This window comes from Ovis aries, chromosome 2, assembly GCF_016772045.2.
Source record: "Ovis aries strain OAR_USU_Benz2616 breed Rambouillet chromosome 2, ARS-UI_Ramb_v3.0, whole genome shotgun sequence".
NCBI lineage: Eukaryota > Metazoa > Chordata > Mammalia > Artiodactyla > Bovidae > Ovis > Ovis aries.
The window spans coordinates 235,402,815-235,428,676 of record NC_056055.1 but is presented as its reverse complement, the minus strand read 5'-3'; the positions used below and the strand labels follow the sequence as shown (position 1 = coordinate 235,428,676).

General features: G+C 48.7%; 2 protein-coding genes across 6 annotated transcripts in view; both read left to right on the top strand.

Annotated features, from left to right (window-relative positions):
• The first annotated feature begins 251 nt into the window (after window positions 1-251).
• Window positions 252-19,502, top strand: TMEM39B (transmembrane protein 39B). 4 transcript variants are annotated; one of them, XM_004005033.5, is made up of 9 exons: window positions 252-307; window positions 2,134-2,260; window positions 2,766-2,985; window positions 3,547-3,630; window positions 3,937-4,091; window positions 11,588-11,924; window positions 13,444-13,631; window positions 17,342-17,462; window positions 19,059-19,502. In XM_004005033.5, the coding sequence occupies exons 1-9, from the start codon at window positions 304-306 to the stop codon at window positions 19,299-19,301; spliced, it is 1,479 nt and encodes a 492-aa protein (XP_004005082.1). In that variant the 5' UTR covers window positions 252-303; the 3' UTR covers window positions 19,302-19,502. The 4 variants fall into 4 exon arrangements, with proteins under 4 accessions (XP_004005082.1, XP_027821160.1, XP_042100933.1 ...); XM_027965359.3 differs by having other exon boundaries at window positions 252-2,260; XM_042244999.2 differs by lacking the exons at window positions 252-307; window positions 2,134-2,260 and adding an exon at window positions 3,350-3,432 and having other exon boundaries at window positions 2,777-2,985.
• A 3,225-nt stretch (window positions 19,503-22,727) lies between these two features.
• The window catches only part of KPNA6 (karyopherin subunit alpha 6), a 55,829-nt gene continuing 52,694 nt past the window's right edge, over window positions 22,728-25,862 (top strand). For both annotated transcript variants that reach the window (XM_012149798.4, XM_042244998.2), the window contains exon 1: window positions 22,728-22,811. In XM_012149798.4, the coding sequence (XP_012005188.1) occupies window positions 22,808-22,811 (4 nt within the window). In that variant the 5' untranslated portion in view covers window positions 22,728-22,807. The remainder of the gene's footprint in view (window positions 22,812-25,862) is intronic.

Sequence of the window (25,862 nt, the reverse complement as noted above, 5' to 3'; positions counted from 1 at the left end):
CAAGGGAAGAGATGGAGATAGGTTCTCCTCCCTCTCGGGTTTTCCAGCAGCATTTGCAGGAAGGGCGTGGGAGACCGCGAGACAAAGAGCGCGCGGCACTGCCTTTGTCCAGGGCGGTCCCTTTAAGAAGCGCGCTCTCAGCTTCTAGCCCGCCTTGTATGCAAATTTGGCGGCGGGGCGGGAGCGCGCAGCTGATACCCGGGGACTGGGCTGCGGCGGTTAGTCCTCTCCCGGCCGCCGTCGCCTCCGACATATTGCCCGCAGGAGCTGCGGCGGCGAAGCGGAGAGCGCCGGGGGGAGGAGATGGGTGAGCGGCACGGGTCCGGCTTGGCCCGGGAACGGGCGGACCCCAGGGTCAGGATGGCCGGGCTGCTAATTGCTCCCCCACGCGGACAGGATCCCGGCGAGGGGAGGGGGAGGGGATGTTGGGCCCAGGGGGACCCCGCCCCCTCCTGTCGTTTTGCGGGTGGGGCTTCTGTTGTGGGGGCGGGACATTGGAGGGGTGGGCGGGGCTTCTAAAATGCGGAGGTTCCTGGGGGCTTTGATGAGGACCCACTGTCCCGGGCTAGAGTGGGGCGGGGCTGCCGGTGGGCGTGGCCTTCATGCTAAGGGTGGAGCTCCTAGCCTGTAGGCCCTGGTAGAGGGGCAAATTTTCTGGGCAGTGGGGGCTTTATACTGGGGAGGTGGGGCGGAAAGGAGACCTTCCAGATGAAGGGAGCCCCCTCTGGAGCCGGGCTTCTGGGCAGAGAGCTTCTATTGGCTTGTGGGCGGGTTTTCTGAGCTGACAATTGTGTGTAGGCGGGGCTTCTGGGCTGAGAGGCTATATGTGGGTGCAGAGCTTCTAAAGAGAGGAGAGTGGGTGTGGGTAGAGCATTTGGAGTGAGGGTGCCTGTGTGGGGTTTTCTAAGCCAGGTACAGTAGCACATGAACAGAACTTTGGCGCTACTGGGGCTAGTTGCGGGCAAAGTTCCTGGACAAGAACTTTTTTGGAAACGTTGGGGTAAAGCTTCCAGGCAGAAAAGCTAGGGCAAGGGGTGTGTGTGTCTGTGGAGGCTGCTGTGCGGTCGTGAGGAGATATGAACAAGGCTTTAACTTTGGGCTTCCCAGGTGGTTCAGCGGTAAAGAATCTGCCTGCCAATGCTGGAGTCACAGGGTTGATCCCTGGAGAATGAAATGGCAACCCATTCCAGTAGTCTTACCTGGGAAATCCTGTGGGCAGAGAAGCCTGGCAGACTACAGTCCATGGGGTCTCACTGAACACACACATTAACTTTCAGAAACGACTTAAGTGACTAAGCACACACATAACTTTAGGACTGTGGTGGTGCCTAGGAGCTTTGTGCAGGAGCTTTTTGCAGGACCTGGGAGCTTGGGTTAAATTGCTCAGCGGAGAGAAAGAGTTTGTAGGTCTGTGTTAGGTTCACAACCATGCCATTCTCCCTTGACACTTGCTCAGGCCCTGAATCCTGACTGTGAGAGTTCAGGATGCCCGTTAAGCCAGATCTTGGGTCCTGGAGGAATCGTAAGCCTACAGGGACTTGCAGTAGTATCCCAAAGGAGCTGCGTATACCAGCTCGAAGAGCACAGGACCCAGACCCCCATACCACCTTTGACTCCGTGTAAACTGAATTTACTAATCTGGGAATCTACCTTGCAGAACTCATTCCCTCATCAACATGTTGTTATTGAGCACTTACTCTTAGGCTGGACACTGTGGTAGAGGGAGGGGATACAGCAGTGAAAGAGACAGACCTCACTGACCTTCCATTCCAGTGGAAAAGATAGGCAGAAAATATGTTAACAAATGAATAAGATGAAGAATGAACTGTGAAAAGAAAAATGGAAATAAGATAGTTAAGGAGGCAGATACCTACAGAATGGCAGGGAATGCTGTACTCTAGAGAGTACAGCAAGCGCAGAAGGTAGCAGTAAGCTTGGTTTGCTCAAGGAGAGAAAGACTAGGCTGGCTGAAGCATGGGGTCGAGGCAGAGAATGGCAGGAGATGTGTTTGAAGCGGTAGGCGGGGGAACCGATCATGGGTCTCTGGGATTGAGGGACGAAATGAGACACCAGGTTGTTATCTTTGATATATGCCTTCTGGCTTGAGGATCTACCTTATGTTGAGCCCCGCAGGAGGACGAAGAGGTCCCAACAGGACATCCTACTGTCGAAATCCACTCTGTGAGCCAGGATCCTCTGGGGGCTCGGGTGGGGGCCACACTTCCAGCGCATCGGTCACCAGTGTCCGTTCCCGCACCAGGTAAACTACTTGCTATCTCTTGTACTTCCCTGTGGGCTCAGAGGAGCAGTTTGGACAGAGCTCTCCCTGATTGAGCCCTAGGATGTGATACCCCAGATGCCAGATGGGGGCTTAAAGGGCAGGGAGCAGCAGAAAAGTCCCTGGGTGAGGGCGGTCCCTGGGACAGACACCTTGGGACATAGTATAATAAACCCAAAGGCCTGGATTCCACTCACAGTTCTGCTCCTAATTCACTGGTGGCTTGGACAAGTTGTCTTCCCTCTCTGGGCCCCCTTCTCCTCACCTTTCCTTTCCTTCCTGGGGAATGTTGGAAAGCCTGAAAAAGATGAGGGAAGGATAGGGAAAGGCTCTGTCAGCTTCTTTGAGAGGCAGAAGAAGTTGGAGGACTCCATCCATCCTTGCTGCCGGCTGCTTTTCTGAGCCTGCCCCACGGTCCTGTGCCTCAGAAGCCCCTCTTGGTAGGGTTCTCCAGTCAGCTTCTGATGTTGTGCCCTCTCACCCCCAGGAGCAGTTCGGGGACGGGCCTCTCCAGCCCTCCACTGGCCACCCAGACTGTCGTGCCCCTGCAGCACTGCAAGATCCCTGAGCTGCCAGTCCAGGCCAGCATTCTGTTTGAATTGCAGCTCTTCTTCTGCCAGCTCATAGCCCTCTTCGTCCACTACATCAACATCTACAAGACAGTGTGGTGGTATCCGCCCTCCCACCCGCCCTCCCACACCTCCCTGGTAGGTGCCCAGCTAGGCCCCGCTGTGTGTGCGTGTATGTGAGTGAGTGACACGTTTGGTTTCAGTTTAGCTTATCTCGCCCAGCACCCTGTGTGTTTGGCCTCACACTGGGCATGGGAGGTGTAAAAGGAACCGATGACATCTGAGCACTCACCCCGATGTGCTCAGCACCACTCTACACACCGTAAGGGCAGCAGAGATGAATCTGACTCAGATTCTGTGTCAAGGAGCACAGAGTCTTAAGTCCTGTGGGGGAGCAGGCATACATGGTTATTTCAAGGAGAGGAATGAGCTCTGTGCAGGAGCGGGGCAGGGGCTGGGTGAGCAGAGCAGGAGGGCTCACACGCCACTCTCTTGTCTCCAGGGACTGTCCCACTTCCCTCCTCTGGGTCCTGTTCCACTCCTCTAGGTATTTTCCTGGTCTGACTCAGCTGGAGGCCTGTGAAGGTCAGAGAGTGGGGACAGTCCCAATGGAAAGGACTGGGCAGGGGGAGGTGGGCTCATGAAAAGCCCACATATGGGCAGGGGGCCCACGTGAACCCCAGCCTCTGCCCCCGACAGAATTTCCACCTGATCGACTTCAACTTGCTAATGGTGACCACCATCGTTCTGGGCCGCCGCTTCATTGGGTCCATCGTGAAGGAGGTGATTGGGTCCCAGAGGCTGGCCTGGGGACGTTGGGACTCCCCTTTACCCGCTGGGGGCACCACGGAGGCATTCCCAGCCCTTGATCCCTGAGGCCTTTCCTTGGGGGCTCCCTTTGAACTCGGCTGAAGAGTGTTCATCCTGTTGGCTCTTGGAGTTTTCTGGGCGTCCAGGGAAAGGATTTGCCATGACAGGTTCTGCCCACCCTGCAGGGGAGGGAATCATGGGCCATGCTGGGTGGGATTTGGGCACAGCCCCCATGACCTCCATCCAAGGCCCCATCCCGTCCTATCTCCCCTGACCCAGGCTTCTCAGAGGGGGAAGGTCACCCTCTTTCGCTCCATCCTGCTGTTCCTCACCCGTTTCACCGTTCTCACGGCAACAGGCTGGAGTCTGTGCCGCTCCCTCATTCACCTCTTCAGGACCTACTCCTTCCTGAACCTCCTGTTCCTCTGCTATCCGTGAGTACCCGTCACTTCACCCCTCACTGCCCAGCACCTGCTCCTGACCTCTGCCCCAAGAGTTGCTGGGCCCCGGACCCCCCGTGCCCAGCTGACACGCAGGCAGCGACAGAACCTTCTCACACTGTCCAATAGCACCACCCTGAGACTAGGATGATTACCCTTTTTTTGCAGGAGCAGAAACTGAGCCGGCAGGCCTAATTTCCCCAAGGTGCCATTGAAGGCGAGGTCAGAAGGGGGCTCAGATCTGGGTGTGTCGCCCGCAGCTCCAGAGCAGGGTTGCACAGGCTTCGTCTTGCTCTCTCTTCTTTCCTCTTTCTCTGTTTCTTTCTGTTTCTTTGTGCGTCTTGGTGTTTGTGTAACCTCTCGGTGCCTCCCCCAGGTCTGTGTGCATGCACACATCTGTGTGTGTGTGCGTGTTTCTGTGTGGATGTCTGTGAATGAAGCGTGTGTGTGCGTGCATGTGTGTCTTCACAAACATATCTGTATGTCTGTCTTTGTGTCTACTTTGCTCACCCTCTTCCTCCATCTTGCAAGAACCCAGATAGTTGAGGATGGGAAGACAGTTTCTGGGAGAAGCCCAGGCCTGCCCCTTCCTGGCCTGGAATTGGGGAGAGCTTTGGCAAGATCTCCACCCTGGCTGTTCCTGGGGCAGGCTCCTGGCTGCCGGGGCATTCACAGTCATTTCCCAACCCCTGGGCTTTCTAGATCATGAACTTCTTCAGGCCAGTCCATCTCTATTCCCTGGGAAACTCCTCTCTCTCTCCCCTGCATGACCAAAAGGGCACTGTCATGATCGGAGCCCAGTCACACTTGCTTCAGTTATAACTGGGTTTTAATTGTCAGAGATATGTGTATCATATAAAAGTATTAAACTTTATAGAGGCTTTTAACATAGAAAATGAAAATCCCACATAATCTCAGTCCTCTAGAAAACAGTATTTTGCAGTGTGTCCTTCCACATTTTTCCTGTGCAAGTACACACACATACGTTTTTTAAAAACAGAAATGGGATTAATCCCTATGCATGATATTATATAATTTATCACATTTTCACACGGTCATAAAAGGTGGATATTTTTCCGTGGCACTATATATAGGTCTGTCTCATTTTTTTAATGGCCTCATAGTATTCCATAGGACTTCCCTGGTGGCTCAGACGGTAAAGCGTCTGCCGACAATGCAGGAGACCCGGGTTCAATCCCTGGGTCGAGAAGAGCCTCCGGAGAAGGAAATGGCAACCCACTCCAGTACTCTTGCCTGGAAAATCCCATGGATGGAGGAGAGTGGTAGGCTACAGTCTATGGGGTCGCAAAGAGTCGGATACGACTGAGCGACTTCACTTCTTTACTTCACAGTATTCCATTGAATAGACTTGGCACTGTGTGTTTTGCTTTGTATTCTATTGGTGGATTTTTGAGTTGTTTCTAGCTTTTCTCTGTTGAAAACAGTGAGGCAGGGAACATTCTTCTCCATACATCTTTGCACATTTATTCAATATTTCTGTATAGCAGATTCCCAAAAGTAGAATTACTGCACCAAAATGCATGCTTTACATTATAGATAGATACTAACAAATGGTCCTCCAGGGTTGTACTGAAAGAAATGTTAAAAATTACCGTAATTCAGCCCTTTCTGGACACTACTCAAATGTTACCCAGTGTTCATGTTTTGCTTTATTTTATATTATTTAACTTTTTGAGTTTGTATTAATATGAGACAAGTATATATAATGTATGATCAAATCCAGTAGTGCTAAAAAGCTGCTGATGATGGGAATTCCCTGGTGGTCCAGTGGTTAGGACTTCAATTTCACTGCCAAGGGCACAGGTTCGATCCCTATTTGAGGAACTAAGAGCCTGCAAGCCATGCAGTGCAGCTGAAAACAACTTATGATGGAAAACAACCTTTAACTCTACCCTCCAGATTTTTAGTCCCACTTCTCATAGGCAACCTCTTTCACAGTTTCTGGTTTTAAGTGTTTTTTTAGTCACCTCCATAATTCTAATGTCCTAATGTGCTTTTGTTTATTTCTTTAAATATTTATTGATTGATTTTATAGTGGGGTAATAGGTTTACATCATTAAAATTGCAAAATGTATAAAAGAATGTAGAATGATAGATCCTTCCTTTGACTCCTCTTTCCCAGCTACTCCCCAGTTTCCCTTCTGAGGGATAACCGCCAGTGTTTCTGGTTTCTTATATATCCTGGAAATGAATGTTCTTTATATACAAGCATACCACACACACACACACAACACACACACACGTACACACCCCTACATGCACATGTCCATCAATTTCCTGCAATGACAGTTGAAGGTTTAGTTCACCTTCTATCTATGCTGTTCCTAGTATTTGACAATTATTATTATTTTCAGTTTCCTATTGGTCCTCTTTTTCAATAATATGAGTGTCAGTATTTTTTATTCCATCAGCAGTAGTCAATGTCTTAATCCCGTGATGTAAGATTATTGTGTTCAGAGCCCTACCCATCAATTCTTTTCCTCCCCTCTTCCTCCTATCACTTCCTGGCAGCTGTACTCTGTTGTCACATTTGACATTCACATTCTCCTACATAGCCATGTTTACGTCTTCCATTCTTTGGGCTAATTCTAAAGATTAAAAACCAATAAGTGGCCTTGATATTTTTATGAGTATGAAGCTGTTATTCACTGCAGGACTGAGTAGTGTGCATAGAAAGATATTCTTTCTCTGTAGTTCCTGAATTCTAATCTTGGGCCTCTTAAAAAAAGAATGTTCCTAGTGTCAAGGGCAAATGGTTTCTCTTTCCTTACATGTCCATCAATTGCTTAAAATAATGCCACATTTTAGTTTGCTTCATATTTAGATTGTAACTTTCTCATATAGCTGTTATTTTTCTTGGGGTTTCTAATTGCCTTTATTTTTTCTCCTTGACAAAAGAATGATGGGCCTTCAACGTATCCTCAAGTTTATCTAGCCTGTCAGTCATGCTACCTGTTGCCTAGAGTCCATATTTCCCCCCAGAGACATCCCTCCTGGAGCCCTCCATCCTCCTGCTCCAGTCTGGAGTGGCTGCTCTTTAGGCCTGCTGTACAGCTCTCAGCCTGGGACTTTCCTTCACTGCCCTTCTGGGTTGGATCTGCTGTCTCCTGGATCCCATGTCTTCCTCTTTCTTGGTTTTCTCACTTATTTTGTTGGAGTGCATTATCACCAGGTAATTTCCTTAACAAGGGGTATGTGGGAGGTATATACATTCTTTTCCTAGCATGTCTAAAAATATCTTTATTCTGCCCTCATACTTGATTGATGGTTTGGCCTAATATAGATTTTCAAGTTCAAATTCATATTCTCTAGAATTTTGAAGATGTTGCTCCATTGTCTCTAGCAGCCAGTGTTTCTAATGAGAAATCTGATGCTAGTTTGATTCCAGTTACTTTGGAGAAGACTTGTTTTTTTCCTTTCTAAAAGCTTTTTAAGAATATTCTGTTTATCTTTTTATTATTTGAAATTTCACAAGAATGTGTCTGATGTGGCGCTTTTGTCGTTCCATCTTATCAGTACTTCAGGACTTTTTTAACCCTGAGGTTTGGATGTCTCTTCAAGTCAGGGAAATTGTCTTCTACTATTTCTTTGATAATATCTCCCCTTCCATTTTTTTCTGTTCTAAGACTTCTCTTCATCGGATGGTAGACCTCATAGATTGGTCATCTGTTTCTCTTACACTGTCCGTCATACCTTTCATCTCTCTCCCTTTCTTCCTCTTCTTTCCTCCCTCCCCTCTTGATTTCTCTCTCTTTCTCTAGCTGTCTTTCTCTCTCTTTACTTTGCCTTTAGGGGGATTTTCTCAACTTTATCTTCCAGCTTTTTTATTGGGATTTTTTTCGGCAATCTTATTTTTCATCTCTGAGGCCTCTCTGTTTTCTGATTGATCTTTTCTCATAGCATTCTGTTCTTGGTTTTAAAATCTCTTGTGTCCCTTCAATTTTGTCCTTCCACTGAATCAGCTTTCCTGTTTCATGCTGCTAGTTTGCTAAGTATAGTTACTTTCTTTGGTTGTCTGGTTACAATTAAGAGTGGAGGCTGATCTTGCCTACTGAGATGACCCACACTCTGTCTGTGGAGTGTTTTTCTCTAAATAAATCCGCTTCTTACCGGAAGGAAAATTTTTTAAAGTTGAGGACTGAGTAGCTTGGAATGCATTTTTTTCTCTCTCTGCCATTGTATACCTGAATGGGAGCTTTGACTGAGAGTTCTGAGTATGTGGGCAGGGCACACTGGCTGGTATACTTTGCTTTAGGACCAGTGAGTAAGGTGCTAGTTGTTAGGCTATGGGCCCCCATAGTCGAGAAAGGGAAGAGAGGTGTTACTCTGGAATGCCCCCACTGAAGACCTCAATTCCCAGTTTATTCAGTTTCTTTAGGGAAGAATTTTTCAGGACGGGTTGTATAAGTTGTGTAGGAGAATAAAGGGAATGACTCATGAATACAGATTGTTTTTAATCCAGTTTGTTCAGCCCTGCTTCTCACTTCTACCCTCGATCAAAGGTGCCCACTTCAAGCCAGTCTCTGCTGGGTCACTCTAGACAGATCAGCTCCTGCCCGCAGCGTAGCCCTCTCATGACGAATCTAGCCCTACACTATCTAGTTTAGTAATTTCTAGCTGCCTATTGTTATTAAACATTTAAAATAGGCTAGTTTTAATTGAAATGTACTATTGGTGTAAAATATACTCCAGATTCTGAAGACTTAGCACAAAAAAACAAAAAGGAAGTAAAATATCTCATATATATCACAAATACTCATTTTATATGTTGAAATGACAATATTTTGTATATATTAGGTTAAATAAAAGAGTATAAAGTTAATTCTTATTTCAACATGGCTACTAGAAAATGTAAAAGTATATATGTGACTCTCATGTTTCTGTTGGACATGCTGCTGCAGACGATGACTGCGTCATTTGTCAACATGCTTCCATCTGCCATCTAAGTTTGTCAGAAATAGTTATGTACTGATAACCCCCACTCCCGTCCTTTTTGCTGATATGGATTTATTTTCTACTTTTCTTTATTTACTTTCTACATGGATACTGTCACATCTTGGATGGAGAGGATGAAAGAGAATGCATGTGAAGATGTTTCTAACTTTTGACCTGTCAGAGCAGCCATTAGCTGTTATCAAACAATGTAATTGTATCTGCACTTCTTAGCGGCAAAGCCAGGACAGTTCTTAAGTACTTGTCCTTAAGTTGGAGTCTGAGCCCTTGTGTGTTCGTGTAGGTGCCCACCCCCTCATTCCCACCGAGTATCCTGAGGAGTGCTTTGGGAATCCCATTTCAGTGTTCTTTTCTGTCCCACAGAATCACTGGCCTCTTTCTTTTCTAAACAAAATTGTACTGCTCTTCTACTCTGGGCCAGACACCATGCTGGGCATTGTTACGAAGATTAACAATTAAAGAGTATTTATGAAAACATTAGCATAATAGAGAATCAGTACAAGCTATGTCAATTAAAGCAAGTTAAGGAAACCGAGGCTCATAGAGGTTATATGCTGCTGCTGCTGCTAAGTCGCTTCAGTCGTGTCCAACTCTGTGCGACCCCATAGGCGGCAGCCCATGAGGCTCCCCCGTCCCTGGGATTCTCCAGGCAAGAACACTGGAGTGGGTTGCCATTTCCTTCTCCAGTGCATGAAAGTGAAAAGTGAAAGTGAAGTCACTCAGTTATGTCCGACTCTTAGCGACCCCATGGACTGCGGCCCACGAGGCTCCTCCATCCATGGGATTTTCCAGGCAAGAGTGCTGGAGTGGGGTGCCATTGCCTTCTCCGAGAGGTTATATAGTTTGTCCTAAATCATAGCACTAGTAAGTGGCAGAGCTGGGGTTTTAACACTGGCCTGTTTGATCCCAAAGATTATGCTCTTGACCAAAATTCTCTGTTAACTAATGCTGTGCTGTGCTTAGTCGCTCAGTCATGTCCAACTGTTTGTGACCCCATGGACTGCAGCCTGCCAGGCTCCTCTGTCCATGGGGATTCTCCAGGAAAGAATACTGAAGTGGGTTGCCATGCCCTTCTCCAGGGGATCTTCCCAACCCAGGGATTGAACCTAGGTCTCTCACATTGCAGGTGGATTCTTTACCATCTGAGCCACCAGGCAAGCCCTATCTGTTATCTTACTTGAATCTTAATGCAGGGAAAGTAGTAGCATTCCCATTAGATAGATCAGAAAGCAAAAACCCAAAGAGGCTAATTATGTGAGTGCCTAAGAACACTATATCCCCCCTTGGAAGTTCAGAATAAAGGAAGAGAACATTACTATAGATAAGAAAAAGTAGAATTTTCATTGGCTGTAGCTCCTGGTGGCAGCCCAGGGACCCTTCTGGAGCTGTCTGAGGACCTGGGGAAACTGAGAGGCCCTAAGGGCTTCCCAGGCGGCACTAGTAAAGAGCCTGCCTGCCAATACAGGGGACATAATGAGACGTGGGTTCTGTCCCTGAGTTGGGAAGATCCCCTGGAGGAGGGCAAGGCTCCAGTATTCTTGCCTGAAGAGTCCCATCGACAGAGGAGCCTGGTAGCCTATAGTTCACAGGGTTGCAAAGAGTCCAACACGACTGAAGCGATGTAGCGTAGCATAAGCTAAAACGAATGCCTGTAAAGAGAACCTATAAGGACGTTCCATGTGCTGTGCCTGGCACTTACCTGCTTTAGTTATCTACTCTTCCTAGCTATGAGTCGTCTAATTTCCTCCTTAAATTATATTAGCCACACACTCCATCCCTTAACTTAAGCCTCAGAGGGAGTTTATACTGTTTAAGGGCCTATTTCAGTGCCTAGTACATAATAGACACACAACAAATACTGTTCCTGAACTGTCCCCCTCTGTAAACTTAAGAGCTGCCCTTATAGGCATCCTTGGCCACATCTACCTCTCTTTTGTGGTACCATGTACATTTTTAATTAATGAATTGCTTTTAGTGTTTGTTGAGTGTCTGTCTTGATCTCGGGTACCAGACAGTTCCAGATTTGAACCCCAGCTCTATAACTTCCTTACTAACTGTGTGACTTTTCCAAAGCCACTCCTCCACCTCTCTGAACCACAGCTTCCTCTGCTGAAAAGGGCACAAAATAAGAGTCCCTAACACAGAGTTAGGAGAAACAGAAGAGAGTGCGTGTAAAGCACTTAGTGCAGCGTCTGGAGCTCAGGATGTGCCCAGGGAATGAGTGATATCATGACTCCTGCTGGACAGCAGTAGACTCGGAGGGCTGAGACTCGGGTCTTGCCTCCTACCGTATTCCCGCCACTCCATACAGGGCTTGTTCCGTGTGCAGAGCTAACACGGGTGTTGAATGACTGATCACTGGCTGGGAGGCTGGATAGCTTTAAGGACTGGTAGAACTCCCCTCGGAGCAGCCAGGAGAGCTAAAGCCCAGGGAGGAAAGAAGATTCCCTGGGTGGTTAAGGGTTGGGATCCTGGCCCATGGCCAGGCCTGCCCTGACCACTGTCTTCCCCAGCAGGTTTGGGATGTACATTCCGTTCCTGCAGCTCAACTGTGACCTCCGCAAGACAAACCTCTTCAGCCACATGGCCTCCATGGGTCCCCGGGAGGCGGTTAGTGGCCTGGCGCGGAGCCGGGACTACCTGCTGACACTGAAGGAGACGTGGAAGCAGCACACGAAGCAGCTGTACGGCCCCGATGCCATGCCCACGCACGCCTGCTGCCTGTCGCCCAGCCTCATCCGCAGCGAGGTGGAGTTCCTCAAGATGGACTTCAACTGGCGCATGAAGGAGGTGCTGGTCAGCGCCATGCTGAGCGCCTATTACGTGGCCTTTGTGCCGGTCTGGTTCGTGAAGGTGCGTAGCTTAGTGCAGGGAGAGGAGGGGTCTGCCCGGGACCCCTCCTGCTGCCTCCAGGAGCCCTCCTGCTTGCAGAAACGAGGCTGCTGCTCTTGATGAGATTCCCATCTGTTCTCTCGAGGGCCGGAGTGACTACTGCCTCCCTTTTATTTATTTATATATTTTTTAAACTTTTTCTTTTGTATTAGGGAGAAGGAAATGGCAACCCACTCCAGTATTCTTGCCTAGAGAATCCTGTGGACAGAGGAGCCTGGTGGGCTGCTGTCCATGGGGTCGCAGAGTCGGACACGACTGAAGCGACTTAGCATGCATGCATGCATTGGAGAAGGAAATGGCAACCCACTCCAGTGTTCTTGCCTGGAGAATCCCAGGGACGGAGGAGCCTGGTAGGCTGCCATCTATGGGGTCGCACAGAGTCAGACACGACTGAAGCGACTTAGCAGTAGCATAGCAGATTAACAATGACACGACCATTTCAGGGGGACAGCAAAGGGACTCAGCCATACATGCACATGTATCCCTTCTCTCCCAAACTCCCCTCCTGTCCAGGCTGCCATGTAACATTGAGCAGAGTTCCCTGTGCTGCACAGTAGGGCCTTGAGGGTTATCCATTTTAAATATATAGCAAGACATACATGTCAATCCCAAATGCCTCCATTTCAGAGTGGAAAAAACTAGGCTTGCCGAATGAACATGGCCCACACAAGGTCACCCAGCCAGTGAGGGGCACGCAGCATGGTCATTCTTGTTACTTGAAAACAGAAAGGAGTCACTTTGTATTCCAGTGTGGCTGTTTCGGCCCAGGCACGTCACAGCATCCCACTCTATCATTAAGTCCAAAAGCCAGATTCATCCAGATCTGGGTGACTCCAAAAGCCTATGCTCCCGCTCTGGCTTGTGCCGCCTTCTGGGAAGGCACATCCCTAGCCGGCTCGTCACATTTTTCCCAAGATGGGCTGCACTGATGGATTGGGGGTTGAGAAGACTTCACGTCTGTTGGGCAAAATGCTAGAGCTTTCTTGAGTAGTAGTATCCTCCTCACGCCTCTCAGAGGTGGCTACTCTTGTCCTCATTTGCCAGATGAGGCAACTAGACTGCAGAGAAGTAAAGTGACTTGCCCAAGGTCACGTAGTGACTAAGCAGCGAGCCAAGATTGGAGCTCATTTCTGTTGAATCCCAGGACCTGGTCTCTGGCTCAGAGTGAGAGTAATTTTTCTCTGTAGAAAACTGAGGACTCTTGCCTTCTAGGTTGGCCCACACTCTGTGAAGTGTATTTCTCTCTAAATAGATCTATTTCTTACCCCCCGCCCCCAAAGGAAGAGAAGGCTGAGTAGTGGGCTCAGGGTTTAAGCCCATGATTAAGCTGCCTTTGTTAGGTGTTTGATCTTTGGTGTCAGGGCACCCTGAGGTCTGTCTGGGGCTGTCCTGATCTCCGAGGAAAGAGGGAGTCAGGGAAGGGGATGGCGTGAGGCCGTTATGGGTGTCTGTGGTCTCACTCACCTCCCGCTGCCTCCAGAACACACATTACTATGACAAGCGCTGGTCCTGCGAGCTCTTCCTGCTGGTGTCCATCAGCACCTCGGTGATCCTCATGCAGCACCTGCTGCCTGCCAGCTACTGTGACCTGCTGCACAAGGCCGCTGCCCACCTGGGCTGCTGGCAGAAGGTGGACCCGGCGCTGTGCTCCAACGTGCTGCAGCACCCGTGAGTCTGCCCTTCTCTGCTTAACCCCAGCCCCACCCCGCCCTTGCCATCAGCTCATTCAGTCATCCAGCAAATAGTTACTGAGCATGTCTTGTATACTAAGCCTCATAGCCAGAGTAGAATATGGCAGGGCCCAGGAAGGACATGCCCCCTGTTGCTGGGTACCTTGCAGTGTCTTGGAGATAGGAAGGGAGCAGGTAGTAAATTCCTAGACTCGTTGACTTTCTCATTTGCTGACTTACGTACTCACTGCTTGGCTGATGTGCTCATTCATTTGTTACTTCCCTCCTTCCACTCACTCATCCATCCAGTCATTGGCTCATCTGTTCTTTCAGCAAGCGTTGCATCTACCTCATCCGTCCCAGGCTTGGTGCTGTGTATTGGACAAAGGAACTTGGACTTTGACCTCTAGGCAGAGGGGAGCTATGATGGTTTTGAACAGTGGAGGGGCCCATTCCAAGGTGTGCCTTAAAGAAACCTTAGTTTGGTTAACAGGATATGGTGCTGTGTTCGTTGATGACATAACCTGGCCTGGGAAGTAGAGCCGCAGGAGGCAAGAGCTGAGATGAGACCCCTTGAGGAGTACACTGGCAGGTGCGCGTGATAAGCATGTACACAGGGTTAGGTTGAGTGGGGTAAAAGAGGCCCAGCTGCAGGATGGCACTGGAGTCAGAGCAGAGGCCAATGTCACTGCGCTCAGGAGCCCTGAGGGGCTGGGCTGTCCTCCCCTCAGCCTGGCCCCTCCTTCCTGGTGCTTAGCATTTCTACAGCCCTTCTTCATAGTATTTTCACCCCAGTAATGCTAATTTTTCTGTCTGTATTCCCCCATTAGACTGGAAGCTCCTTGAGGCTGGGACCACCCCTGTATCACATCAGGCCTCACATCACGAGGCCTAGCAGAGAAGAGACCCCTAGATGGGTTTGTAGAGGGAGGCCACAGAGGCTCAGGCTCCTGATGTTGGCCCTCCGTGCCAGTCAAGGTCCCTCCTCTATCCAGGTGGTCCAGAAAGCAGATGGGTATTGCAAAATGGGCCAAAGTAGGGCTTGGCTTAGCTTAAGGTTCTGAGAGGAGGGTGAAAGAGAATGATAGTACATGGCTAAATACAAGGATAAACCTGTCCATGGCTCACCATGATCTGCAGGTAAGATCCAAGCTCCTTCACGTGGCATCTCATGATGAACTGGCTCCTGCCAGCCTTTTCTGCCCCATTTCTCCCCCTAACCCGACTTATCTTCTGCTCCAGCCAGTCCCAGTCTCTTCAGATCCTCAAATTCTGTCTGTACTTCCTGTACCCAGGCTTTTGAATTTGATACGTGTGTTGCCTCGAATGGCCTTTCCAACTTTCCGTTCCTGCTTAATTCTTATTCATCGTCTTGCACGTGGCTTCCTCCAGGAGCCCTTTTCCTGACCCCCTCCAGGACAGGTTCAGTGTCCCTGCTCTGCCTCCCCCACCCGCACAGAACTGTGAGCATTGCACCTAATACTTTCTGCTGTGTTTGCTTGGTCACTTGCCCATCATTCCAGGACTAAAGCTCTTGGAGGTCAGGGTCCTTGTCTGTCAAGCACTTGGCCATCTCCTCACTCCTGGCAAAATGCCTGGCTTGTGATTGGTCCACAGCAGATCTTTTGTGTTTTTTGTGTATAGTTGTTTTATTGTGTTTTTTTAAGGTAAAATTTCCATACAGTTGAAATGTTTAAGTGTTAAAAAGTGCACAGTTCTTTGAGTTTTGATGAAAGGCATACACACCATGTAACCCATCCCTATCAAGATACAGAACATTTCTAGCCTATCAGAAAATTTCAGCCGATCAGAAAAGAATCAGAAAATTCCTCCTGGCCCTTCCCAAGGACCCCCTCTCTCTGGCAACCATCTTTCATTTCATTTCACCATAGGCTAGTTTTCTCTGTTCTACAATTTCACATAAAGTAAATCAGTAGATGTTCTTGGGCCCAGCTTCTTTCATTCTGCAAATTCTCTGTGAGTTTCATCCATTTTATTACAGATGACATGGGTGTGTGTGCACGCCCTCAATTGTGTCTTGACTCTTTTGCGGCCCCTTAGACTGTAGCCCTCCAGGCTCTTCTGTCCATGGGATTTTCCAGATTAGAATACCGGAACTGGTTGCTATTTCCCTCTCCAGGGAATCTTCCCAACCCAGGGATCAAACCTGAGAAATAACATGGTAACTGTATTTTAAATGAAAGAATCAATAGCTCAATGAGATTGAGCTTCTTGGAGACAGTGATTCTCAGTTAACTGGCCCGGGACCCTTTGGAGTTTCTGGGAGATCTCAAAGAACAATGGAAGAAAATTCAGTGGTCTCACAACCTTCTTCACATGCCCTGTGGGGGCCTCTCTGTGCCGGGCCTCTTGTGTGGCATGCTCTGAGGACACAGACATGCTCTGAGGACACAGACATGAACTGGTCGCCATCCCTTCCCTTCAGTCCTCCCAGACTAGTGAGGGATACAGGGAAATAAATAATGACAACACATTGGAGAAAGTGGACCAATAGCAGTAGCTTCAGAAACCATTTCAAAGATGCTGAACTCTGTGGGGAGTTTGACAAAGACTTTCTGAAGGATATTGGGTTTTGAAAGATGACATAGAGCCTGCCGGAGAAGGCAATGGCACCCCACTCCAGTGCTCTTGCCTGGAAAATTCCATAGACGGAGGAGCCTGGTGGACTGCAGTCCATGGGGTCTCTTAAGAGGAAGCCAACACCCCTAATTTTTGGAGGTCTTGTGAAAGAAACAAGGCCAACATTAAAAAAAAAGAAAAGACTAAAGCGACTTAGCAGCAGCAGCAGCATAGAGCCTGCCAGAAGGATAAGGTGTCAGGAAGGGCATGGCAGCTAGAGGGAGCACATTGATGGAGAGACAGGAGCAGTCAGATGTGCTGGAGGAACTAGAGGCAGTTCTGGGTGGCTTGAGCAGGCGCTGTGTGGTGCGGGTCATGGAAGGCCTTACAGGGCCTCGGAGGCCAGAACACACCCTCGGGGCTTGACTCCAAGGGCACCGGCAAGCCTTCAGAGGGTTTTGAGGAGAAACTAGTCAGGCTCATCTTGGTATTTTACAAAGACCACTTGGGCAGTTGTGCAGTGGAATGCCTAGAGGCTAGAAGTGAGGCTGACAGGAGGCTAGATGAAGAAAATGACCCCAGGGAAGAGGGAAAAGGGTTTTTTTGAAATCTGTCAGAGACATGAATGTCAGCCCTAAATCTTCTGATTCCAGTGCAATGAGTTTCTAGCGATTCTTAACCCATTTTACAGAAGAGGCAGCTGCTGCTGCTGCTAAGTCACTTCAGTCGTGTCCCAGTCTGTGTGACCCCATAGATGGCAGCCCACCAGGCTCCCCCGTCCCTGGGATTCTCTAGGCAAGAACACTGGAGTGGGTTGCCATTTCCTTCTCCAATGCATGAAAGTGAAAAGTGAAAGTGAAATCACTCAGTCGTGTCCGACCCTCAGTGACCCCCATGGACTGCAGCCTACCAGGCTCCTCCGTCCATGGGATTTTCCAGGCAAGAGTACTGGAGTGGGGTGCCATTGCCTTCTCCGAAGAGGCAGCTAAGACCCAGAAAAGGAAAGTCATTGTATCTACGTGACAGAAATGAGAGTAGAGCCCTGGTGGTTCCCCCATGCCCAGTCTGCCCGCATCTCCTCTTGTGGGTGAGCTGGACATAAGGAGCTCTGTTGGTCTGTGCCTCCAGGTGGACTGAAGAATGCATGTGGCCACAGGGAGTGCTGGTGAAGCACAGCAAGAACGTCTACAAAGCAGTGGGCCACTACAACGTGGCCATTCCCTCCGACGTCTCCCACTTCCGGTTCCACGTGAGTCTCCTCCAGTGGGAAGGAGGGGTGGTGCCTGATCTAGAGGGCAGGAGGGTCAGCTGGGCAGGAAGGTGATGTCATAGCAAGAGAAGGCTAGTTTCCATAGTTCCCAAATCTAAAAAAAGAGAGTGCACCCGTGCAGTGCACAAGGACAGTCATACAGATGACCACTTGTCACTACAGCACACTTGGTACCAGATCTTTGAAAACTTTGGATGGAGAAGATAATACAATGAAAGGAGGGGTTCCTGGTGGTGAAAACCCTTACAGTCATCATTCTTACTGTGTGCCAGGCCCTGTGGTCAGCACTCCCCATGAACCCTCCCATTCAGGCTTCATCAGAAAGAACCCTGTGTAAGAGAGAAGTACCTGGGCTATCCCAGTTTTCAGGTATTGAAATTGACTCAGAGAGTTTAACTTGTTCCAAGGATGCCTTACTGAGAAACCTGGGAATTACTGGTATTAACTCACAGACTCAGCACAATGAAAAGGGCTGCTCAAAATCATCTAGGCTGGTGAATTTCATTTACTTATTTTACTGTCAGAATCCTTTCTTCCAACACAGTCAAACTAAAGTTCAGTATATAGGACCTCACAGTGCAGCTCTGCTTGAAAGGGTTGGAACTCCCTTTACGTCCCGCTCAATACTCCAGTGGCTCCTAAAAGACCCCCCTGGAACCTGGGGCTCCAAGGAACACAGTTTGAAAAACCATAGGTCTGGTCTCATCTCTTTATTTCCCAGTAGAGAAACCTGAGGTCCAGACAGGAAGGGAACCTGCCCAAGGTCCTGCAGCTGCCGGGTGCAGAGCTGAGCCTGGCTTGCTGGTCTCCTGGGCTCCTGTTCCTTGCCACTCCTCCTCCCATCCTGTCATTAGCTCTTGAGGTGTAGGTACCTTGGCCCCTGCAGAATCATGATCCCTGGATGTTGATCATTCTTTCAAATTGATCAGAAAGTTTTTCTTAGTCCTCTGTATTCTACCTTGCCCTGTGCACGTCAGGTAAGAGTGATATGTGCCCATGTTCCCTGGAAGCTTCTGGCCTAGCTGAGGAATGCTGCACACGCTGTAGTAAAGGACTCAGGCTGTGGAGTCTATAATAACTTTACATGTCTCTGTCATAAAATGCTACATTGTTCAGGCCTGACAGTACCCAGAAGGTCACATACTGCTTTTCAACCAGAAAAAGTTTGATAGGACAAGCCAGACCTCTCAAGAAAAGGTTCTGAGAAAAGGTAGAAGTTGATCAGGATCTTAAACAACTATGTCGGAAGCAGTAGTCATCTTTTTTTTTTTTTTAGCTGTACCCACGGAATGTGGGACCTTAGTTCTCTGACTACAGATCAAACCCACGCCCCCTGCATTGGAAGGTGGAGTTTTAACCAGTGGGCCACCGAGAAGTCCCAGGGAGGCAGTGGCCCACAAATAAAGGCAGATAGGTGACAAGGTCCATACCCAACCCCATGAAGTCCGACTCCCCACCCAAGTCTGCATGGGGCCCCAAGAGTTTGACCCCTTCATTGGCCACCCAGAACCCCCATCCAAGAGGCAGATTTCTGGAGCCTACTTTCCAGTCCATGCCTACTCTCTTCCTGGGTAGTTCTTTTTCAGCAAACCCCTGCGGATCCTGAACATCCTTTTGCTGCTGGAGGGCGCAGTCATCGTCTACCAGCTATACTCCTTAATGTCCTCCGACAAGTGGCACCAGACCATCTCACTGGCGCTAATCCTCTTCAGCAACTACTACGCCTTCTTCAAGCTGCTGCGGGACCGCCTGGTATTGGGCAAGGCCTACTCGTACTCGGCCAACTCCCAGAGGGACCTAGACCACCGGTTCTCCTGAGCCCCAGGACGACCCAGGGACAGCATTCAGGCTTCAGCCAGGGGCTCCCTGGGAAGTAGCTGTATGGGAGGGATGGGTGAGGGGCAAAAACAAAAACAAAAAAAATCCACCAGAGCTTTGTATTTTTGTTACATACTGTTTCTTTCTTTGATAATTGATGTGATTATGAGGAAAAAATTCCTATTTTTATACTCCCAATAAGCCTGTGTCTTGTATTTCTTTCCCCTCTTGCCTGTCAGGCAGCAAGCAGAGGTGTGGGATTCTGGGCCAGCAAGCCCCACGTGTGCAGCCTTCTCCAGTGGAGAAAGGATGAGGAAACACCAGAGATCAAGGTAGCAGCGGTAGCTGCTGTATGCCAGAGGCTGCCCTCCATGTAGTACAGGGCTGTCCTTAATCCCATTTTTATGACAACCCTAGGAGGTAGGTGCTGTCACTCCTATAGAAGAAAAACACAAGCTTAGGGAGCTACAGTGACTTGCCCAAGGTAACACAGCTAGGAAGTAGTGGAGCTGGGCCCCAAAACCCTCTGAAAGATGACACTGCTATCCTGATGTGATGTCCTGATTCTCAGCACACAGTCACTGAGACCCTGCTCCGTGCCAGGTACCACGGTAGATGGTGAAGATGCCAAGACACAGAAACAAACATGTCAATACACGCAGGTGATTATAACAGTTACAAGGTACAGAATGGCTCATGGGAGAGAACACTGAATGCTCTCTGGGCTTCTTGGAGGAGGGGTCAGTCTGAGTTGTATCAGCCACTTCACAGGGGGACAAGAGGAGGAAAAGGTGCTTCAAGCAGAGCAGTAGCAAAGAGATTTGGAACATTCTGGTGTATCCAGGGAGGGTAAGCAGAATGTGGTTCCTAGAACAGGAAAGATAAGGAAAGTGGGGCAGAGGTGGATTGGAGCTGGAAAGGTCTGCAGGGACTGGATCAGGGAGGCTCAATGGCTGTAGGCTAGGGAGATCAAGGCAGTCAATCCTAAAGGAAATCAGCCATGAATATTCATTAGGACTGAAGCTGATGCTGCAATACTTTGGCCACTTGATACAAAGAGCCAACTAATTGGAAAAGACCCTGATGCTGGGAAAGATTGAAGGCAGCAGAAGAAGGGGGTGATAGGATGAGATGGTTAGATGGTATCACTGACTCAATGGTCATGAATCTGAGCAAACTTGGAGACAGCGAAGGACGGGGAAAGCCGGCGTGCTACAGTCCATGGGGTCCCAAAGAGTCGGATAAGACTTAGGAACTGAACAACAAGGGAGGGGATGTGAGCAAGGCCAAGGGCAAGAATGGAAATGAAGCTGCTTGGAAGCCCTCCTGGCTCCGTGGACCACAGGATGGAGGGCTCAGGGGTTGGCAGGAGAAGAGACACAGTTATAGACACTCATCTAGTCTGAGCATGTCCCCTGAGTCCTTGTTCTGCCACAAGTTATACTGGCGCTCCCTTGGTGGTGCATAGAAGACAGACACTGCAGCAAATGTTTTTGGTGCTTTTGTTGAGTCAGGCATTGTGCCAGGCACTGGGACAGAGACAGAGATGAGGAAGATACAGTCTCTTCCATAGACAACCAGGAGAGAGAGACACCTCGTGAACAACTTAGGGTGCCAAGTGCTGAGGAAAATGTGTGTCCAGGGCAAGAGGGAGCAGAGAGGACATAGGCTGACCCTGTCTGAAAATGCAGGGACGTGGGCTCGATCCCTGGTCGGGGAAGATGCCACGTGCCTTGGAGCAACTAAGCCCGTGGCCCTTGAGCTGGTGCTCCAAAACAGGAGAAGCCATTCCAATGATAAGCCCACGCACCATAACAAAGAGTAGCCCCTGCTTGTCATAACCAAAGCCGACACCCAGCAAGGAAGACCCAGCACAGCCAAAAATAAACAAAAATACTTTTTAAAAAGCGTATGGAAAGGCACAAAAGAAGATAGGAGCATACATGGGAAAATGTGGTTTCCCAAATATGGATGGAGCCTGGATTGCCTGGTGGGGAGTTGCCCAAGAAGCCAGTAAGGACCAGCCTAACATGATAAGGTCTTTGCTTTTAAAGAGATGGGGGCAGGGAGTCGGTGCAGAGAATTCCCTGGTGGTCCAGTAGCTAAGACTCTCAGCTCCCAATGAAGGGGGCCTGGGTTCGATCCCTGGTCAGGGAACTAGATTCCGCATACAACTAAAGATCCCAAGTGCCACAACTAAGACTCACCATAGCCAAATGGAGCAAGTGGGAGAACCTGGACACAGGAGACCAGTGTGGAGACAGGTAAAACAGACCAGCAGAGAACAAAGGGGTCTGACCTTGAGCAGTGGCAGTAGGAAGAGGAAGAGAAGGTTCCCTTTCCTGACCCCGAATCCTAGAACTGGCGTTTTGAGTTGCTTCCGTCAATGGGCTGGGTACACAATTAGAGATGGCAATTTATTGTGACAGGACCTCGGCTCCCAAAAGATAGTTCTTCTTGGGATCCATGACAAAGACATAGCCTTCCTCTGTGTGTTGAGATGGGGAATAGGCGGACCGGAATGCAATTATGTAAAAAGGGAGGTCTAATGTGCACCAGCTATAAATTTCACGATTCAAAAGGCACATAAGGAACTTCCCTGGTGGTTCAGTGGTTAAGATTACAGGCTCCCCACTACAGGGGATGAGGGCTCGATCCCTGGTCAGGGAACTAAGATCCCACATGCCACAGGGTGCAGCCAACAACAACAGCAAAAGACACTTGAACCTCAGAGTCTCAATTTTCTCATCTCAAAATAAGGAGATCATATTCCTTGTTTTGTGTAACTCACAGATCTGTTCATTCATCTGTTTATTCATTTAATAAATATTTATGGAGCACATACACTATCCCATATACTGTGCTAGGTGCTGAAGAGCAGTAATAAAGGGTATAGAACCGACCCTCTGCCCTCAGAGAGCTTGCAGTAGGGATAAATGAAGCGCTCTGTCAACTATAAAGCCTGGCACCAGTGTCATTTTTCTACTTATCTCTCAATAGGATTGTAATCAGGTTTACTTTAGATTTCTTCATTTCCTTATCTCTATATCCTTGGGCAAGTCACTTTACCTTGCCGGATAACTCCTTATTCATATCCAGTCCAGGGTCTATGCGTGGTTTTAACTATTAATACAAAAGGAAGGAATGCCTTTTTGGAAGAAAAAGTTTCCAGGGGAGGACAACTCACTACAAACAGGAATAGTAGAAGAAGCTGAGAAATCTTAAGCAGCTTAACTTTATTTAGTAGGTGTCCCTCCCAGTTTTCCTCCACCCACTGCTTTCATATCTCATCCCAGTTCCCCGCCTCTAGCAGCTGCGGTCTCTTTAAACGAGCTCGTCTGTGTGAACTAGAGGCTGGGGCCGAAAGCGCGTTTCTTCCCGGTATTGAATGTTAAGTTGTTTGTCCATTCCGGGCTGCCGTCCTGCAGATCCGCCATATTGTCTGCTGAAGCTGCGGCTGAGGCTGCCGCCGCTACCGCCGCCAAGTAGAAGCGAGCGGAGCCGCGATGGGTGAGTAAGGAAACCAGGCAATTGGGGATTCGGGCTGAGACAGTCTCGGAGCTTGGAGTCTGGCGAGAGCCTATCTCCAGGCTGTAGAGGATGTCTGAATCTCCTCCAAATAGATTTGAGGGGAAAAGCCAGGCCGGGAGCGCCGCTCAGGCCAGTTTGGGGCCGGGTTAGGGCCCATGCGGGGAGCAGTCTTTGGGGGTTGGTTCCGGGAATACCTTGTCACTTCTGGAACCCCCACGTGGTGGCCCTGGGCCGGATCGCACGCGTTCCCGGAGGCTAGAAAGGGGCCGACCTTCTGGTCTGTGCCGGGCCTGGGCTTGGGGGCCGGGCTCCGGGTGGCAGGCCCGAACGACGCTGAGGGAGCCCTCTCCAGGCGTGTGTCTGACCGACGTGCCTATTAACTGGATTCACTGACTCCCCTGAACTTAGGGAAATCCTGCCTACGTCTGAGAGAGAAAGTCCTCTGGCGAAGGTACGCCAGGCGATCCGGCTCTAGGCCTGATAACCAGGGGCAGCCATGCCAAAAGCAGCTTGGGCCGCTGAAGGCCTGGAGAACTTCCCGAGCCGAGGCGGAAATGGGGTGGTTCGGCTGGGTTCAGAGTGACAGCCCTCATAGTGGTAGAAAAACAATGCCAATACCTCGTAGTCATGTATAGGTCGGGGACTTTAGGTTTCTAGGCCTGGCCCTGATTAGCAGAAAAGGAGCGACCTGTTGCTCTTATTAAAGGGACTCCAATCAGCAAAGGCAATGCTCAGAGAGATTACGATGGCGAAGTCTTTGGACTTAGGGACAGACCCACCAGTGGTACTTCTTCTCCAGCAATAAAAGCTGTTAAATTTGCTAAGCTCTTCCTGTTGTGCAGGCATTGTTCTGATTGCTTTACATGTCACGTTTTATTTAATTTGCACCATCTATTGAGATAATACTGTTATCCCAGATAAGGAAACTGAGGCTTAGGGAGGTAAAGTAACTTAGGCAAGGTCACACAGTAAGTGGCTTAAACCAGGTGGATCGCTCCAGAGCTCTAGTTTATAGCTGCTTTTTTTTGTGGCCTGGCCCTCTAGTGGTTGGGCTGGAAAAGAGGGAAAGAAAGCTTTTAATCCTAGGCAAGAGTTGTAAAGGTGTTTTGTTTTTGTTTGCTACTGGGCCTGCTTTGAAATCTTTAATCTGAAAGAAACTGAACAACTCCAAGGTGAATTGCTAACCCCAACTATTATGGGTGTTTTGGGGGAGGGGAGCTAAATGAGATTCTAAGATTGAGTTTTGTAAGATCCCTGATCCTGAGGAAACATAAATTATTCCCTTGAGCTGAACAACAATGAGTTTAGAATCAGATCTGGTACTATAATCCTGCCTACTACTTCCTAGCTCTCATCCAGAGAAGTCACTTAAGTGTCAAATGCAGTAATGCATATGGAAAACATCTAGCACAGTTCAAAATAAATGTTATTTTCCTTCCTTTCTGAGCCTTCCTTTCCTCTTCTCTAGAGAGGGGGAGGGGACAGTGTTACCCAGGTGTTTAAGAATTAAATGAGATTCCACATTGTCTGGAGACTAGTAGGGCTTCCCCAGTGGCTTACCCCAGTAGATGAAGAATCTGCCTGCAGTGCAGGAAGCACAGGAGACCTGGGTTCAATCCCTGGGTCAGGAAGATCTGGAGAAGGAAATAGCACCCCACTGCAGTATTCTTACCTGGAAATCCCATGGACAGAGAAGCCTGGTAGGTTACAGTCCATGGGGCCACAAAGGGTTGGACAAGACTGAGCACACAGGCACAAGAGCTCTACAAATATCAAAACAGATTCTTTTTCACCTTCTGTGTCTGTTCCTTTCTTTTAAGCACTCTAGTTTCCAGAATCCTTCATTAAGGCTGATAGGCCTGTTATTTGCAGTTACAAATAACTGCAACTTCATGAATGAATGAAAAATCTTAGGGACTTTTTTATGTTATAGATTTTGTGTTGGCCTTCAGTTTCAGCAACATTGCTGCCTCAACAGGGAAGGAGCTAATATTTAGTTTATTAAGCCCAGTGAAGTAAATTTGGCCATGATTTACTCAATTTTTACAGATTGGGAAACCACTTCAGAGAATAGAACACACTAGTTACAGCAAATCCAGAAGTGAGATTCTTACCCATTTTGCTGCAGAGAAACCTCTAAGTAGAATCACGTTAGTCCTTTTCTGATACACTTTGAAATGGAAGTTCTTCAATAGAGCAGCAAAACCTGACCAGGGTCCTGAAGGGGACTTTTAGTCTAAAGTCAAGTAGCTTCCCCTTTTTCTCTGCAACCCCACTTCAGGCCCCTCCCCCCACCCCATCCCACCTTGCACTTTGTCTTTCTGAATACTTAGCTGTTGGTGGTGATGTTTTGTGTGGGTTTTGTGGATTATTGTTTTGTTATGTGTGGGTTGGTTGTTTTTGTTTTCTGATCCTTATACCACAGAGTGAAATGCATCCTTACATTTAATCCTAACATCAAATTCAAGATGGTTTTGTGTGCGTGCTCAGTCACTTCAGTTGTGTCTGACTCTTTGCAATCTTATGGACTGTAGCCCTGCCTGGCTTCTCTGTCCATGGGGATTCTCCAGGCACAAATACTGGAGTAGGTCGCCATGCCCTGTTCCAGGGGATCTTTCAGATGCAGGAATCAAACCTGCATCTCTTAATGTTTCCTGCATTGGCAGGCAGGTTCTTACCACTAGCACCACCTGGGAAGGTGGTTTTGGTTATCCTCAGGATTCATGTCAATGTATGGCAAAACCAATACAGTATTGTAAAGTAAAATAAAGTAAAAACAAAAATTTTAAAAAAAAAGAGTAAACAGGCTTTGAGAAGATTTGGTGTTTAGTCCAAGGCTGGTGATCTAAGCCCTAGGGCTGGGGACACTAACACAGCCAGCCTCACACCTCCATGTCTAGACCCTGCCGTACTTCACTGCCTGACCAGCATACTCTCCTCAGGCTATGGCCTATACTATACTGTTTCTTCTGTGCCAGACTTCACTAGCCTTAACAGACCTTTGTCGTTATTTCATTGCTATTAGGAGTT